The sequence below is a fragment of the Brachionichthys hirsutus genome, chromosome 18 (genome assembly GCF_040956055.1).
Source record: "Brachionichthys hirsutus isolate HB-005 chromosome 18, CSIRO-AGI_Bhir_v1, whole genome shotgun sequence".
NCBI lineage: Eukaryota > Metazoa > Chordata > Actinopteri > Lophiiformes > Brachionichthyidae > Brachionichthys > Brachionichthys hirsutus.
Window position 1 is genome coordinate 9,774,997 of NC_090914.1, and position 18,056 is coordinate 9,793,052.

The 18,056-nt window shown below is 45.9% G+C and overlaps 2 protein-coding genes across 2 annotated transcripts; both read right to left on the reverse strand.

The window, feature by feature from the left end:
* Positions 1 to 4,636: 4,636 nt before the first annotated feature.
* On the reverse strand, positions 4,637 to 15,134 carry dnaaf9 (dynein axonemal assembly factor 9). Its single transcript, XM_068751993.1, has 37 exons — positions 15,079 to 15,134; positions 14,607 to 14,686; positions 14,363 to 14,488; positions 14,141 to 14,265; positions 13,899 to 13,995; positions 13,685 to 13,791; positions 13,516 to 13,593; positions 13,280 to 13,381; positions 13,049 to 13,104; positions 12,825 to 12,960; positions 12,631 to 12,712; positions 12,386 to 12,422; positions 11,902 to 11,986; positions 11,755 to 11,831; positions 11,612 to 11,656; positions 11,449 to 11,494; positions 11,245 to 11,356; positions 10,970 to 11,040; positions 10,844 to 10,891; positions 10,676 to 10,766; positions 10,355 to 10,458; positions 10,130 to 10,273; positions 9,809 to 9,894; positions 9,498 to 9,599; positions 9,131 to 9,248; positions 8,960 to 9,048; positions 8,757 to 8,891; positions 8,552 to 8,677; positions 7,402 to 7,439; positions 6,858 to 6,993; positions 6,647 to 6,733; positions 5,873 to 5,979; positions 5,596 to 5,670; positions 5,314 to 5,495; positions 5,145 to 5,210; positions 4,852 to 4,945; positions 4,637 to 4,743 (listed from the first exon to the last, which is right to left on the reverse strand). Exons 1-37 carry the CDS (start codon positions 15,132 to 15,134, stop codon positions 4,637 to 4,639), a joined length of 3,453 nt encoding a protein of 1,150 aa, XP_068608094.1.
* Positions 15,135 to 15,623: 489 nt separating this feature from the next.
* Positions 15,624 to 17,177, reverse strand: cfd (complement factor D (adipsin)). The gene is made up of 5 exons (XM_068751995.1): positions 17,107 to 17,177; positions 16,810 to 16,966; positions 16,570 to 16,711; positions 16,202 to 16,492; positions 15,624 to 15,991 (listed from the first exon to the last, which is right to left on the reverse strand). The coding sequence occupies exons 1-5, from the start codon at positions 17,165 to 17,167 to the stop codon at positions 15,827 to 15,829; spliced, it is 816 nt and encodes a 271-aa protein (XP_068608096.1). The 5' UTR covers positions 17,168 to 17,177; the 3' UTR covers positions 15,624 to 15,826.
* Between the last annotated feature and the right edge of the window lie 879 nt (positions 17,178 to 18,056).

The window sequence follows — 18,056 nt, forward strand, 5'->3', positions numbered from 1 at the left end:
CCTGTGTGCCTCTATGTTGTCGTTTTTTAAAGTCACTGCAAAAATACATTTATCTTCTAGAATTATTGCATTGATGATCGGCAAACGGATTTGGAAACGTGTCGACTCTTACAACATACTCTGCACTTTTCATGAAATCAACGAACTTTTCCATTTTAAATGGGGAACTCAAGATCCATCCATCCATCCAAGCTGCACACAGTTCAACCCAGGGAAGTTGAAAGCAGAGATCAAAGCTGCCGTGGTGACGTTTCGCCTCAATAGCGTCTGAGTTTGAAAGTAAATGACCTTCCCTGCAATCACACTCAAAAAAAGTGAAGAAATCCAGCTCCGTCTATTCTGCCATTGTTCCAGTGACCTGGGCGCACTCAGCGGCTTTGGCAGACGCCAATGAGAGCGATGGTGTTTACACGCGCTGTCATAATAGGCCACAAATAGCTCACTGCCTCAGTAAAAATACAACAATAGTGGGGCGAGATGGGGAATAAAGCCGTTTAGTGGGGGAGGCAATATGGCAAGTGTGTTGTAAGTGAGCTAAGTGTGTATGAGTGTGTGAGTGTGCGTGTGTGTGTGGGGGGGGGTCCTGCCTTGAGTCGCTGGGGAGAAACTAGCGAGCAGGAGGGAGGTGAGGAAATGCTGATATCAGAGGTTAGCCATGTGGAGGCCTCTATCTGCCTGGCAACAATAAAGGACACACACAGGGGCTGTTTTCCTGTCTTTCAAACAGACACACACACACACACATCAGGAAATGGAGTGCTAAAACCGTGACATGTGGGGTGGGATTCCTCGCATTCCCACAGCTCTATTTCAGCTGCCATTTCTCCTCCACCGACAGTCTAAATAAGAGTCGCACGCACGCACGTGTTTTCTGCACACGCCGTCTGAAGACAACTTCTACCCAGCGCCCCGGCACGTTTCCGACACGAAGACCGGATGCACAGAGGGGATCCACGTTGTGTCCACCGAGTGGCGAATCCACAGCTATGCTGATTCGGCTGCGCCATGTGTGACCGCTGACAAAGCTGTCATCAGGATTTATGAAAGGGAGACCTTTATAAATGACTAAATGCTGCATCAAGTGACAAAAAGGCCATGGATTTATCAGCCATATTAATATTTAATGGTTTACTTGGTGCAATAAAAACAACAGTTACAATATAAAAGCATCGGTCACAGGAAAAAAACACAAGTTACAGTAGTTTTGCGCAAATGCAATTCGGTTTTCTTCACCGTGCTGCCAAAACACTCAAAAGTGAATTTGGAGGTCATTTTGGCACCGTTCTTCTCGCTTCTCATCACAATAGAGACGCTAAGTTACCGTTTTTCCTTTTCTTTGGACGGCCTGCAGATAGAAGAAATGAGCCCTTTTGCTTTAACCCCCCCACCCCCCTCCCTAAAGATCTAATTTTGCCTTGATGTCAAACATTCCTAAATTGAATCTTTACAGCTGGTTTGTGGCTACAGACAGAGGAGATTTCATTTTCACCCCATCTGCTTCCGATGGCATTTGGGTTTGATAGGACGAATGTGCAATCTCAGGTATTGGAAATAAACACCTGAAGACATCGTTCACGGCCTCTGCGAGGACAGCGGGTTTCCCGTTTTCACCCAAATTGGACGGAACCATTAGGAACCAATAGGAGAAAGAAATGTTTTGAAGTTTAATTTCCAGCGGCCTCTCCGCTATAAGCACAAAAACAGGAATCATTTTGTTCGAGAGGCGCTTGCATACGTGCCACACTTTCGACCCTTTTTTGACGGTGGGAGCCCAACCCAAGCGCTCACACTGCGCCGCAGCGCAGCACAAGAACGCCACAAATTGTCCCCATTAATACAAAATCGATTGAACGCCGAACTTTGTTTTTGTCCTATAACTTCAGCTACAAAACGGCTAGCCTCCACACACAGGAAGAAGACAGAAAAGGGAGCCGAGTCTGCCAGAGAGCTGCGTAGCGGCCCCACAGAGGGACCCTGTGGAGGGCTCGTCGGGCCCCCAAAGGGCAATATATATAGAAATTCAGGGCTGTAAATGGTATATATGCAGATTCCATATATTTAGTTGACCGGCTCGTAATTTAACACCTTTATTTTTTTGGCGAGTCTGTAAAAATACCTGAATTTTCCGGAGCCCTCCAGCAGCCGCCGCCCTCCCTGCGTGACCTCACCTACTTGACCCTCTGGCTTAGTAAAAAAAAAAAACACGTTGCTATAAAGAATGGCTCCCTAGATTCCTTTCACCAACACTGTTGCCGGACGGATCCTTGCCTGACGACGCCCTCCGTTTTGAAAGCAGCATTAATCTCTGCTTTTCTTAGCCGCAGCCAATCAATCCTGCTGGATCAGAGGATCCCGACAGCTCACAACACATCTGATTCCCTAAACAAATAAATAAACATCTGCTTCTTCTGAGATGCTTTGCTTGCAAAGCTTTTAATTCGCTCTAATAAAAATATAATTTTGTCATTTCAAGGCAATGCAAATTCAAATGCGTTTCTTTTTTCCCTCGTTGTTTTGTACCAGTTTGGTGAAAGGCGATTCTGTCTGAATATATGGCATCGCAACGCATGCAAAATAGTGATCGTTGTGTACGCGTGTGTTTAAATATCACAGACATGAAACCTACGTGGCAGTCTGGGGTGTTGAGGCACCTTCAGGCTGCCGTACATCGGCCTCAGAACGCTCTACCGCCAATCGATGGAACTCTCTCCCCGGTATCACGTAATGACAGCGCTGAAAAACAGACGGCTGGGGGCTGCATCGCTGAGATGCTGAACAGAGCAAGAGTTTTCATTTCATCAACAAAGGATTTATGTTACATATTATCCTGCGGCGCTTTAAAACAATAATCTGTTCTCTCAGTCATTAGCAAATGGAGGGGGGGGGGGGGGGGGGGGGTCCTTGTTATGCATTAAAACAATTTGCTTGGTGAGAGTATATAAAAACACAAAGTACAGCTGCACTGCTTTCATACAGTAAAATAGACTGTAAGCGAGGAGTGGACAGGCTAACTTGGGGCAGCTCCTCCTCTCCGTGTTCACCCCCCCCAGGCCAGATCATCTATTCTAAAACACAGCGGCGCATCTAGAATAAGACGTTATGGCTTGATCAGATCAAACTGGACTCTGCCCAGCGGACGGATGGGGGGCCAGGTATGGGATAATCTGTTTGGATTATTCCAATCCAAACAGATAACTCTCGGGTCACGTGAGGAAAATGACTTTGGGAATGATGTCGTCGCTCGCTGTTGAATCTTTTGATTTTACCGGCTGTCGACGGTGCCGACAGAGACGTGGTCACCGCTGATCTAAAAATATCTCCGTCTCGCAACGGTGAGCGAATCACCTCACTAACAAGCGCTCCCCTCGCCTGCTGAGGGATGGGACTCACAACGTGATCGGAGCTGAAACGCCCCTTTCTCTCCTCAGCGACGCAGGTAAAAAAAATCTCACTGCACTCATTAGTTGAGCACAGGCATTTGTTTTTGGTACATCATACAAAGGTTAACGCAATATATCACAGTAGTAGCAGCAGCATCGATTCACGCAAGACAAATTTAGCAACCTTTAACCCCAAAGAGTGTTAATCGGTCAGCTTGGTGCGCTGCTGGCCCCGTCATGGATGAATTCAAAATGATAGTTTTTTTTAAGATCATTACGTCAGTAGTACGCCTGTAGAATCGCTGATCAGAGGAGGACATGCATAGAACACCGGTGTGACGCCTATCAGAGAGCAAACCGCAGCAAAACTACCCATCTAAACGGGATCTAAACAAACTGGACCGCATGATTATACCTCATTTACCCTCAACAAGAGACTGAAGAAAATTTAAACGAGTAATCCACACCCGGCAAACGGCGCAAAGCGCCTTATGGAGAGGTTCCTGTGTCTGTACGGCTTCGGCTGTTGTATAATTACAAGGCTGTGCTGCAGGGACTTATTCCATTTTTTTTTTCATTAGATTCACTTTAGGAGTCTTAAAATAAAGCAGTGGGCTGGCGATTAGCTCCGTGATTAATGGCATCATTCATCAGTTGTCTGCAGCCAAAAGGCTGTCCAATGTTTACAGCTCTATGGCCCGAAGATCCCTCTGCTGCAGCGCGGCACGCAGACAAGATAACAGGTGGGCCGCGGATCGGGTGACAACAGAGGAGCAATTCTTGAGAAACCCCACCATAGAGCTCCACCAGAATCACACGGCCATCCGTATGCCTGTCCAGAAATAGAGGCTTTAATTTGCCAACTGTGATAAACAGAAACACGCGAGCTGTAGGTGTGTGCGCGCGGCGGTTGGAAATTCCCTCAGATTGCGAGTGTCATAGCTCCGCTTGGCTTAGCGGCGTAATCGCAACGGTTTAACGACAGCCTCTCGCGTTGCGCGATGTTTCACATTTGTCTGCAGTTGTGAAAGTTGTCTTGATTTGAACCGACACGAGTGCTAAACGAGCAGTTAGCGCTAGCGTTAGAAACCACGTGATACACGAATGATGCACAGAGAGCGGCGGCTTCTGCAGACGCGTGAGGGGTGAACAGACAGTAACGGTTGTGGTAAGTCGGTATAGAACGCCTGTGCCCAAATCCTCTGCTAAAATGAAAAAAGACAGATGATGGGAAAGTAACATGCAAACAGGCGTTATCAGGGGTCAAACAGGTCAGGCTCTGCCTGCAGCTCCAGCTGCCGGTTGAACAGCTCGATGTCTCTGTTGGCCTCGGTGACGTAGTCTCCGATAAAGTCCTCCATGTCTGCAGAGACAGCGATGTAAAGGAAACAGCAGACACAAGCGAGAGCCGCGCAATTACCGACTGGATCCAAGGATCCACGACAGATAAGACCGGCGGTGAAAAGGATACTGGGATGGAGGTTCCTTTTCTCACCGAAGATGTCGACGTATTGATAACCGTTGTAGAAGTAGCCCGCTGGTAATGGATCCAAGTGTCTGGCAATCTGAACAGAAACATACATAACATACGCGTGTTGAAGTGCACACGTGCACCGCGTGAATCCTCAGTAATTCAATATCGGAACGAACAAAGCAGGTGCCGGCCTTGTTCCCGGTAGACGCTGCGGCGCGGCTTAGTCCACGCAAAATGACTCGGATGAGCGTTAAATGTATTTATATAGTCGCCGATGCAAACGCACTCACGTGTATGAGCTTGATTTCTTGTAGTGAGAGGCTGTTTTTAGTCTTCCTGGGTTTCTTGGTCTGCCTCTGTAAAAAGCCATGCATAAAACACAACCTTAAAACAACTTGTCTCTTCATTTCCTGTGAGATCTGGATGTTACAGTGTGGACGGGGACGCCCAAAGGTCTACCTGCTTGACACACAGTCTGAGCCAGTCCTTCAGTCCGTCCTCCGTGACGTCGACGCCATCAAAGATCAGGAAGCAGGCAGTCTCCTTGGAGACCGGCTCCAAACGGGCCGCGTTGGGGTCTGGGACGATGCTCAGGCTCCCGCTCGCGGTGTTATGGCTCACCTCCATCAGCTGCTCCGAGTCTGGAGGTTGTAGAGACGAAGGCGCTCACGTCACGTGCACTTTGTGTAACTCCTGCTGTAACGGCGTCATACGGTAGCCGCGGCAATTTATCATCCCTACCAGAAAACCGGACTTTCCCCCAAAGGTTGTAGACGTTTCCTCGGAAAGGGCTTGGCCTTAATGACGACTTCAGCGCTGCGGAAACATCGCATTATAAAACATTATAAAACTGGAAGATGGCGTAGTTTTTGGTTAAATGTCATCCGTGCATCCTTCCTTAGACGTGCACTTTATTAACTGCATGTCTCCATGTTTTTCCAGCTCATATCCGGAGCTTCCGTCACGTGTAACAGTTTAAAAAGGGGGGGGGGGGGGGGGGAGTTCTTTTCCGTCTCACCTTGACAGCGGGCGATGAAAAGAGGCCTCTCCAGGGGGCGGTTGAACGCCACGCAGCGCTGAGACAGGACCAGAGTCCCCGATCCAGAGGCAAACCGGCCTTCGCACCTGAAACGCGGAACATGTGCGCATTACACAAATGGTGAGAAAGTCGAGCCGAGAGCAAGCCAAGTGTCTTTGGCTGCAGAGTTGTGTGCTCCACCAGCTGCCCCCCCCCAGGGGAGAGGCTGGTGTGAGTGATCCACCTGGGAAGTTGATGATAGATCTGAAAATACTCATCCTCATATCAAACACAACCAAAGTGTGAAAATCAGTGATTTAAAGGTCCAGTTTCTGGCTTGATATCCAGGGGATGATCCAATGGGGGGGGGGGTTAAGCAGAAGTTGATATTAGGCTGACCACTGTGGCACAAAGTCTGACTGGACCGGCTCCAAAGGGAAGAGACCCGCTCTGTGTACGCGGCAACTGCATGGACAACAGCTTGCTACGGCGCTGCCAGAAGGCAGCTGGTGATAGAACACAAGATGCCCTGGGGGGGGGGGGGGGGGGGCTTTACAGCTTTACAGCAATCAGCAGCCGATACCCCGACTACCACGGCGGAGTGACAATTAAACCGAACCGCAGGGGGGGGGGGGGAGGCAAGGCCGGACGGAGGAACGCGGAGGCGAGAATCAACAGCAATCCATCGCTCGGCAGCTGAGAGGTTGAGCGGGGGGGTGCGGGAGGACGCGGGGGTCACGACCGGGAGCGTGGGCCGCGGGACGAGACACGTACCATCCCGGGTAGAGAATGTAACGGGCTCTCAGCATCTGAGGCTCAACGAAGCCGCTGTCAGAAAGTATCAGGCTGGCATCTTCAGTCCTAAAAAACAACAACAAAAACAGATCGACTACAAGAACAATTTAGAGTCTTAATTTCAACTCAAATCAGTCTGACGTGCAGCACGCATTGGAAAAAAAAGAGGTCGACTCAGAAATTAAAATACCTGGTGACGGCTCCTTCCTCTGCCAGCGTGAAGGCAGCGGTGGGGTTGGCAGAGCGTACCATCTGCTGAACACGCTGCATGAGAGGGTGCTTCTGTTCCGCTGTCAGCCCGGTGAACACCACCGTACTCACAATACCTGACACCGAGCCAGACACAGAACGGGAATATGAATTCCAGAAAGAGAGGGGGGGGAAGACAAGTGCCTCGCTTTGCTTAAAGTATGAAGCATCCGTGAATAGACTGTTTTACTCCGCCACGGCTTCTCAGGCATTGCTGCTGATTATTTTTTTTTTTTTTTATTGACATTTTGATTCTTGTATAATGGTCGGTAAGAAATGAAACTGAGCTTCACCCCCCCCCAGACTTCCTCCAATGGTAAAACTGGAAGTTTCTGTCATATGCTTGTAAGCTTCCAAAAATAAAATCAATATCGGTGACAATATTGGTGAATATTAATGCACAAATGCAAATGACTGATGATACACTTCAATGGATTTCACTATTGAAAGGAGGGTAAAATAAAAAAAGGAGGGGTAGGATTTACCTTGACTGCACTGCTCCAGCAGCTTAGGGAATGTAAACCTAACAAACAAACAGAAGAATTAATTAAACACTCAATCCACAACCATGAAAACCTGCCCCGTCACATTGGTATCTTCATTCCTCTTTCACTGTTTGAAAAAAGAGAATTAAAAAAGTCCAGACTCCACCCACTTCTCTAATCCTTCCATCTGGCACAAAAGCAGCCAAACAGCGACAGAAATTAAAAGCAGATCTATTTCTGACTAATGGGTGTCGTTGACGGGTTAAATTCCGTGTTGTGGCCCCGTCGCTGCCGAGGCAGGATGACATCAGGACTATGAATTGCAACCGACCAATGTAAAAAGCTTTTCTGTAATTGAATTCAATCTCCATATAATTTATCCAGAGTTTTCAGATGGATCAATGTTTTCTGAAACGACCGTTCCGGGCCGGGTCGTCCTCCAGCCGCCGCCGGCCCTCCCTCTTCCCGCTCTGCAAGCTGGATCCGCCCGGTAATTTGAAAGGCATTTATCTTTCCTCGCCCTGATGTAATGAACCGTCTACATTCATGAGGAAGAATGGATCACGACTGACTGATCGGCTTCACCGAGGAGGTGCGTTTGGGCTGTACGCGTGGACCCGGGGGATTAGAGGGCTGTGCTGATGGGGTTGACAGGCGGGTCAGGCCTAAACTGGGCTAACCGCACACAATTAGCACCGCAGAGCGCCACAAAATGTATGGAAGAAGCGGTGATGGGGGGTAAAAAGTCAATGTGAACTTTGCTGATTAATGCTCTTATTGAGCCCAAGTTGGGTTAGGCGGACTCCGTATAATACTTTTCAAATAAATTGCCGGTAAAGGACGGGCGGTGGCAGCAGTCCTGAAAATTAAACCCCCCCTGACTGACTTCATCTGGACGTAAGTATCGCTGTGGAGCAGCTCGGTCAATTCATGACAGTGAGAAGCTCCGTAAGCTACATCTAAAGCCCGTAACAAAAGGAGAGTGAGATTAAATGTAGGACTGATCCCCGATATAAAAGCCGCGCCGCCTCGACCTTGTCCTGGAAACCTCCGGCGCTTCGACAATTTATCAACATCCGGCCCGGGGCCTGTCGTCGTCGGCTCCGGCCGGTCACTTCTGGTTTTATTTATTTAAGCAAACACTTTTCACCTGTGCTCCATACAGGAGGTGAGGGGGTCCACGCAAGCCGTCACAGCGCCGATGGTGAAACCCGCCCGGACGACTGGATCAGGATGGGAAAGCACAGACTGGACCACGTCCAGAACATCCGTGTATCTGTGTAACGTCGAGACATTTAATGCGAGTTGAGTCATCGGCTCCCGGCTTTACGAGGCCGATCGGCCGGCTTTCTTACCCGGGGGTGAGCACCAGCAGGCGGGTTTTGCCTCCCCGGTCTCTCTGGCTCTGCAGGAAGCTGGACAAATACTGCTGCAGGTGAGAGGCTGAGAAGCTGGAGAGGCTGCAGGGGTCCGACTCGTACAGCAGCATCCTAAAGGGATGATTGTGCGTGTTGCTTTTGTTTCTTATTATTATCATCATAACTAATATTATGATTACCTTCCACGTGTCTTGTTCAACTTGAGCAGGGAGTTACAGAGTCTCCTCTTGTGGCTGCCGGGCAATCCGGTGATAATGGTAACGACGACCTTCAGAAACGATAAGGACGGTCTACAACTCACGACGCGTTCGCCGGAGGAACCTGCAAACGCTGACTGGAACTGCGCTCACCTTTTCTCCCGGACCGTTGGTCGAATTCCGCCACTCTGCAGAGGGGAAGAGCGCCCCCAGGTGGTCGTAGGCAATTGGCTCCTGACTGATGCTGCTCAAAGCAAAGTGCTGAAGAAACCTGGACCGACACAGGAATTAAACTGTCAGTGGAAAAGAAGACAATCTCTGTCCCTCCGGGAAACAGATCCAGGAATATCAAAAAGGTTGAAGCTGCAAAAAAAAAGAGGCAGAGCTATCCTTGTGTCCTTCATGCAGCGTATCTGGCTATTTTGGGCAGATGCATCCCTGACGTAGCAACACCCAGCATACATAGATACTGGTACATAGTTTTATTACACGCATAACACTCTACGGAGCGTGTACTAACATGTCCTTCTCCGGCAGCTGGGAACATGACGTCTTCAGCTTGCCTCTCCGTTTGGCCACAGGAGGCTCCTGACTGTCATGCAGCCGCTGCAGTCTGACGTGCCTGGGAGAGAAACAGGCAGCGCATTTGTAGGATCACACATCAACGATTATCAGAGAAATCCAGACATAATGAAAAATTTGCTGAGATGTGGTTTAAATGTTTATATATTTTTTTAATCAAATCATTGGGAGGTTGTTAGATCTTATAGATCACAAGCATGTACTCAAAAGCAAACAAATTGCTGATCTGTAGTGGAAATGGCATCTTACATGTTCTTCTGGTTGCAGGTTAGATGCTCTTCATCCACTAATTGCAGATGGAGCTCAGATTCAGCGTTTCGCCACACTGACATCACCTAAAACATGGAGAGAACAGCTTTCTGACACAGAAGCTGCAACTTTGAGCAAAAAATGAAGAAGAGGAACTCGACTAAAATGTTTCTTGCATTAACGGATCATCCACAGTCCGACACTGCTCCTTCAAATTCACTCCCACGACATAAATAAACCCTGAGATTAACGTTATCTGTGCACAATCTGTGAGTGACTATTGGATTCAATCATCTTCAGACAGCCCACTTGCCTCCTCACCTTGGAATAGAAGGCCCTGTAGCTTATTGACCTGGGCTGAAGAGCAAAGACCAAACACTGCTCGGAGCTGTGCAGAGGGAATGGAAGGTGGGGAAGCGCGTTGCTCTCATAATCCACAAAGAGAGACGCCACAGCGTCAAAGTCCTGAAGAGGACAGAGTTTTATAGGGAGATAGAGAAGAAGAAACAACACAGGAACATCTAAAACTTTCATTGTAAACATTACCGGATGATAGAATCTGATGGTTCTGATGTGATCCTTGGACAGAGTGATGCTTCCGTACTGAGAGTGGATGAAGAGGAGTCCCTCGGAGAAGAAGATGATTTTTCCTGATATAAAAAAATATCATAAGAAAAGAAAAGGCACTTTTTACTGTCACGTTGAAATTGAAATCAAAAAACGTCTCATTCAGAGGTTGGAATAAAGTTTCATTCTCGTCAAGTTAAACTTTTCAGAATCAACGAATGCACTGCAGCTTCACTAAATGTACACCGGACTGGATGAATGAATCAACCGCATGGCAGGGACGCTAATGGAGAGCGTCACCTTCTTCGGGTGTAGCCAGCTGGCTGCTGGAGAACACGTATGCAGCATCTGCTACTGTCAGAGGCGTTCCCAAGCAGGTCCCTTCCTCCTCCTGCTGCAGACAAATGTAACAAACTGTTGAGCTCAAACGTACGCCAGCGTTTATTGAGACGCTGCAGTCAGGCCTACCTTGGCGAGATGTTGCGCTTGCTCAGATCGCTTCACGTCAGATTCCATCTAATAACAACACGACCGTATTCAATGAAGAAAAACATGCTTTTTCAAACGATGAAGTGAATGTTTTTCTGAACGTACCAGCCAGCACGCATAGCGAGGCACGGTCGCAGTCAGGATGGTGTAGCAGCTGTCCGAGGACACAGCGCCCTCTAGAGGAGAGGAAACATGACGTTAATGGCAGGAGATATTGTTATTACAGCTATTTTTAGACAAGTGCACGGTCGCTTCAAAATGACTCTTTTTCTGTTCAATCTGACCTGTGGATTTGTGCTTCTTATTTTAGAAATAAAATTTCCTTTGTGGAATCAATCAGCAATCCATTCCTTGTAGACTAAATCTAATCAGCATCGTACCTTTCTGCTGAATGTTGATGCTGGACTCCAAAAAGGATTCAGAGAAGACTACAGAGCCCAGGTTCCCCCTGTCCCACTGGAGGTCTGGGATGTCATGGACAGTCATGGAGGCCTGAGACATTGTCCCAAAAAAAATCTACTTCAGGATTATACTTTCATTGTGATATTTTGGTAAAACAAAAAACACAAGCGTGTACAACGTACCGTTTTTATGATATAACGTCTTTCTTCAGCAGTCGAAAGAATAATCCTGCAAATTAAAAAACAATTCTAGTTTTAAAGAATTTCAGAAACTAACAATTGAGTTTATACTTTTCCAATAACAGAGTCAAAATCGAAAGGAAATGATGAAAATAATAAGACACACCTTCCTTGCTTATTGACTGCTTGAATGTTAAATTCACATTTGGACCTGAAAGGGAAAAAAAATGGAATCAAACAGATTCAAGAAAATACATTTCATTCCAAGTCTCACACAGCGAGCAGTGAAAGATTGAAATCATTGTGTACCTGAGTGCACTGCGGTACGGACTTAAAGTGGCCGAGTCCAAAGCCATTAGAAAGGAGCTCTCCGCTACGTCCTTCGCCTATGAAAACAAGCATTGTTTTGACTGTAATGCTTGAAGAGGAGCATCAAAATGTGGACTTTGTCCTTACCTTAGCAGCACTGGTGGTGCAGGAGTAGCATTTGATTCCTGAAAGGACTGCTTGAACAGCAGCTGAATAGATCTGTGACAAAAGTCTGAAAAAACAAGAACTAATTTAAGTATTTCAGTGAGCTTGGAGATTAGAACATGACATCATCATCATCATCAATATCTTGTTTGGATAAAACTTAAAAGGAAGAATGCATCCTTTATTGTGAATAAATGTTCTCAATGTAATCGAAAGAGTTAAGCTCACTGTGGTTCTTTTATTTTTATGAAAAATGAATCCGTTCTTTGCTTTCTTGATCAAACCGATCAACTACAGAGCTCATGTTGTTTATACCAATATATATTTTATACATAACTTTAAATACAGCTGGGTAGCATGTGAATTTACATCTGGGAACCATCAAAGCCTCGTTTCTGCTGCATTAGCCATTTTTGCTGGTGCTAATAAAGATTTCAACAAAAAAATTAAGAAGGAAATCACTTACGAGACTTCAGTTTTCTTTTGTGCGCTGTTTTGAGTTCCTGTGGATAAAATACAGACAAATCATACACAGAGAAACCAAACAAGTAGAAAACAACATTTCCAAGAGAGGGTTTGTTAGTAGAACGTTAAACCAGGGATTAACACAGAAATACTAGGAATATAAACGTTTACGCTATCTTATTTCAACTGGATTATTAAGACATAGATCAGTAGTAAATGAAGGAAAGCCATCCAATCGAACCTCACCAAGGTACGGCGTGTGGGACGTCCCGAAGAAATATGTCCGCGAGCAGGCCAGTGGACCTTTGGGAGCCACGCACTGCAGAATCTTACAGAAACAATTGTGTTTACTTCTAAATATCATGTTGTTTTTTTGAATGAGACAGAAGTGGCAAGAAAAAATAAGGTTAGCGTCGTCTGGACTGTATTGTAGTTCTCACCATGTGATTGGCCGTTGAGCCTTGACGTCCCGTGTTGCGGACCTGATGACTTTTCGAGGGAAAATTGAAGGAATAACTCTTCAAATCCTCACTGGAGGAATGCCGTCCAAACAACACGAAGGGCTGCTGACTTTTATTGAAACAAAACAAGATGCAAGTTCTGAAAGGCCGACGCATGAGCCTGATTTCAGTATTTGGATCTTGTTGGAATGAGAAGAATATACCTTTTATCGGTGATGGTGCTTGAAATCAGGCCATGAGAGTAGTAAGTACGGAACGCCTGCGGTTCGAAGAGATGATAATTCATGCAGTTGGAAGGAAGAAGGATGAGAAGAAGCGTCTTCACAAATATAAATCCTCCAGACATAGCGATGACCGGCGCAAAGACGCAATAACTGCATTTGCGGTGAATTATTGTTTTAATCTTTCCAGGAAATACGTGGGAATAAACGTACCTCTCCGGCCTGAGCTTCAGAGAGCTCCAAGATGGAGAGATGGCTCTCCAGGTCCATGCTAGAAAAAAACGCACTCCACTGCTTCTCAAAGCTAACCATGTCCTAAAATACAATAAGCAACACCAGGATTTGAGTACACGAATAGCATTATATCTATATTATGTGTTCCAATGCAACACAATCTTGTCAAAGTCAGTACAGGTGAAAAAAAAAAGACACGCTCGCGGATTCTGTACCTCTGTGAAGAAGTCATCCAGAGACACTGGGTCCAGTCTGCTGTAAACCTGCCACAGCGCTTCACTCATGTCCATGAGCTGGAGAAGCAACGAGCAGTGGAACAAATACTTTAGTAATACTGCAGAATCTAACAACTTTCTTAATTGTATTTGTTGATGGAATCTTAACCTTGTATTTCATGGTAAAAAAGCTTCCCCTCCCGATGCCTTCCAGGGCAAATGCTTGAATTAGGGGCCACTTCTCCACCATAAACATGTCAAACCGCTGCACGTGTCCTGGAAGAAACAGCATGTGTGTCCAACAAACTTTCCTTTGAGTCTTTACAACCGAGCTTAACAAGTACAGTGAATGCGCGTGGAGATGAAAACGCGACGATGCGCACCCTGAGAGCTGTAAGGAACTCCGATGTGGTAGCAGTCCTGCACCATGGTGACAAAACTGGAGATTTTGAATTCCTCTGCTGCTTCTTCGTGTTCGTACTGCGAGTAGAGACAGGAAAATATCAATGCAAGAATGTCACAAATGGTCCACTTTATATTTGACTACAATTATAAATAGAATCACTGATTTCACACGCGAGTGTCCGAAGCATTACGAGGCAGCAGAAAAGGGATTTTTTTGAACCTCTGCCTCTGTCATGCAGTAGAGATGGAGGTTCCTCCAGTGGGACACATAAGGCAACAGGTAGCTGTAGTTCATTGGGTTGCAGTACAGATGAACACACTCTGCCTTGATCAGCAAGATTACATCTAAAAAGTAAAAAAAAAAAAACACATGTGTCAGATCAGATAAAAAACTAGAGCCATTGCAAACGTCTGGTAAATATATCCAGGGAACACAAATCACCATCCAGCATTTCCTCTGGAAATTCCTCGAGGACATGCTCCAGGTTCAGCGGATTTCTTCCATACAGGCCATAGAACAGGTATTTTGCCAGCTCAGTGCAGCCCTCGTTATACCTACTGTCAATTCCTGAGATACACACACAAAAATCAATATCTGCTGGTTATTTCAGAATGAAAGCATTAACAGAGCCTTAACCAGGCCATTTAAAGGCATAAACCTTAATTATTATTTTAACTTGGCATACCGAGAGAGCACAGGATGCCATCCGGACTGGAACTGACCCCCTCACAGAGCAGAGACTGGACCTGACGCAGGCGACAGCAACTGAAGTATGGGGGGGGGGGGAGATAAATGAGATACATTAAAGAATGACACAAATTTTGAGACACACAACAGATGCAATCAATTTTGTAGATATATTTATTTTAGTGGATGAAATACTCAATAAAACACGAGGTTAGTCATGGCTATATTTTATTTACTTATTTCGGGAATGCAGTATTTTACAGATTCAATAAAATTATATAATCTGTGCTTTAATAAGAAAAAGGACTGGAAAGTACATGCTTATAACACTCCAAGGACGCTCGAAGGAATGTTGTAATTGATTGCGTTTGCATTGTTGTTAGCGGTATGGTGCTAACTAGCGCAGGCATTAGCCATGTTAGCTTCACAGGGCGAGCTTCGCCGTGAACATATTTCGATATCGGCTTTACCTGACAGCTGGGTTGATTCCCGATAGTTTCCCGTTAACCGTCCTTATACCGGCCATTGCGTCTGTTGTTCACACAATTCACGATTTAAACCGAAAACACGTTCACGTATTATCCAGTCTCCATCACCCTGGAGAATGTCCACACAAAAAAAATAGCGTGGAAAGGGACCGAACCATAATATTTAGGGGCGTAAAAACTAAATTAATCGTATTCGCAAGGAAATAGTGAGGCTACATCCGGATGATTATTGAAATCTTACAAATACGTAGTAGTTTTACATCATTGTGTTTCATAATAGATGAGTATAGCCATTAGACAATACGAATGTGTCTGAATTTGCAAACATGGCTCCCCCCATTGTGTTTTGTAGTACCGCCTTGTTTTGGGGCCTTTTGACAGCTAGATGCAGCCGCATCAGGAAATGGTGCAATCCCTCAGTAATCCCAGCTGTATCCAGATGTTGTCCCGCAACTATTAATGAATGAATGACTTAAAATATTAATATTATCTCACATCATGAAAATAAAATAATAAAACTGTTGTTTGATGTGTTCTGTTTTATTGATTCCTTTACACACAATGACTTCATAAAAGGATAATGATGTAAAGTTATATTTAGGATAAACATTTGGTGCAAATGCCAGCAGAGTGTTTGCCATGTGACTTCAGAAAATAAGCGAGGAACAAGTTGGTCCAACATGAAGATTCGGCGACTGAAGCAGAAACACGGCGGAAACACGGCCGCTTCTTAATCGCTGGTGTCCTGTGGAGCCATCGTGTTGTTGATCCATTCCGTGTAGTGGGAGAGGACGGTGTAAACTCCAGGCTTTCGGATTTGGCCACACTTCTTTCCGCCGTTGGACGTGATGCCAACCGCAACGCCATTGTAGAGCAGAGGCCCTCCAGAGTCACCCTGAGGGACACCAGAAAGATTTAAAGGGTCCATAACTACATGACAACGGTAATGCTTTTAACATGCTGACAAGGATGATGTTTGCCATCTTCACCAATCGGTACGTTCCCCTTCCCTTTCCCCGTGCGTCAGAATCTGATTCTGAATCAGCTTTGGCCCAGCCATCTGATGACAGTTGTTTTAAGTAGAAGAGAAGGGATGTAAACTTACATCACAGCTGTCTTGCTTCCTATAGGGTTCACTACAGGGCTCTGGGCACACTTTATGAGCACACATCATGTTATCGGTGAACTTCCTTCCAAAGTAGTCGCTGCGTTTGCACCGATTTGAGCTAACCACCTCCACGAGCACTTCCCTGAGCTTGTCCGGTCTGGACTCCAGGTCATCGAGGGAACCCCAGCCGGCAGTTTCGACCTCTGCCCCGGTGCTGGGATTCGCGCCACCTGCTCGAAGGTACTCCACGGCTTGAACCGTGTCAGAGGTGTTGAACGGGCGATCCAGCTGAAAAGAATCCCATTGTAAAGTTAGATTTATAGAACCCTCTACGTAACAGAACAACACAACAAATATGCCCTCACCTTAATAAGAGCAATGTCATTGTCGAAATTTGATGGGTTGAAGTCTGGGTGATTGTGTAGCTCCAGTATATCAAGCGTCTGGGTTGTCTCTTCCTGTTTGCTCAGAGAATGGAGACCCAGAACGACTTTCCTTCCATTTGGTCTGCGAAGAATTATTGCTGTGTTTGCATTTCAATTATATGTAAACAGTATATATATTCTCAAACCATAACGGATGCAACTAGACAATGGTGCTCTCACCCTGTTGGCAGGCAGTGCACGGCGGTCATGACCCACTGGGCTGCGATCACAAACCCTCCACACTCATGCTTCATATTCTCCCCCTCTGGCCTCTGGATGGAAGCCATGTAGGGCCGAGAGTGTGGAGCTGCCTCTCTGCCACCGATTATACCCTCACCTGAAAGGATTACAAACAAACAACATCCCCTTTTTCATTGATAGATATATGGCACGGCAAGATTTGCAGATACAAACCGCAGAATAATACAGTAAATATCTATTAAAGACTAATTTAAAATGCGCCAGAAATAAACTCACCGTATGAAATGAGAGCAACAAGAAAAACAGCAGCAGATAGAGCGTCTCTCTCTGACCCCATGATGCCGTAACTAAACCACCGGCAGGAACTGTGGTCCTTTAAAGGCTCCCGTTTGGGAGAGAGGAAACGTCAATCAAGTAGATATGGTGCAAGGCCCAAATGGGAGTCGGACAGTCCTGTTCCCCCGTTTCCAGGAAGATAAACAGGAAAGCGATCATGTTCTAAGACATCTTGGTATCTTTGACTTTACTGCAGACGAAGAAAGTAGTTCCCCCCGTCATTTGATAACTTCACTCACTCATCATCTGAGATCTGGATAATAACACTCGTTTTCAGGGACTTTTCTGTTAAAATCCTAAACTGTGAATGTAAATCTTCACTATGTTGATTGAGGTTTTGATAAAACACCTCCTGCTTGACCCATAGGAAGAGGACAAGTTCAACTGGAATTATTCTGTGGGACACGATTTAGTGACAGCCTGCAGGGTTCAAGTTCCTTTCAATCCTTTTCTCTGAGCCAGCAAGGAATTAGAAGCCACTTTAAGTTAGGTCATGGCGTTAAGGCCTTTTTGTCGTGTCCAGACCGGTTAAATCCTTACGTCATGAGGCCACATGGGTCAAGGATTGTTCCGAAACACTGAGAACTGATGCTGCATCTAACCTTTGACCTCTGGTAATCCTGCCAACACACTAATATTGTGTTATTATGTACCATTTTTACCAACCTTGTGCTCAAAACAAATATTAAAATAGTGAATTAACCCAACATTGAATTTGAAATGGAAATTTCATCTCAGTTAAAGTCGGTGTTGCTACTATTTGTGTAGACTTGAAATCAGAGGTCGTGGTTCTGGGCTCAGGTTGGAGTTTTATCAATGGCCTGGCTTGGAGGTCGCAAGAATCCATAACAAGCTATAAATGAAGCCGCTAATCCCTCAAGTCTTGACTT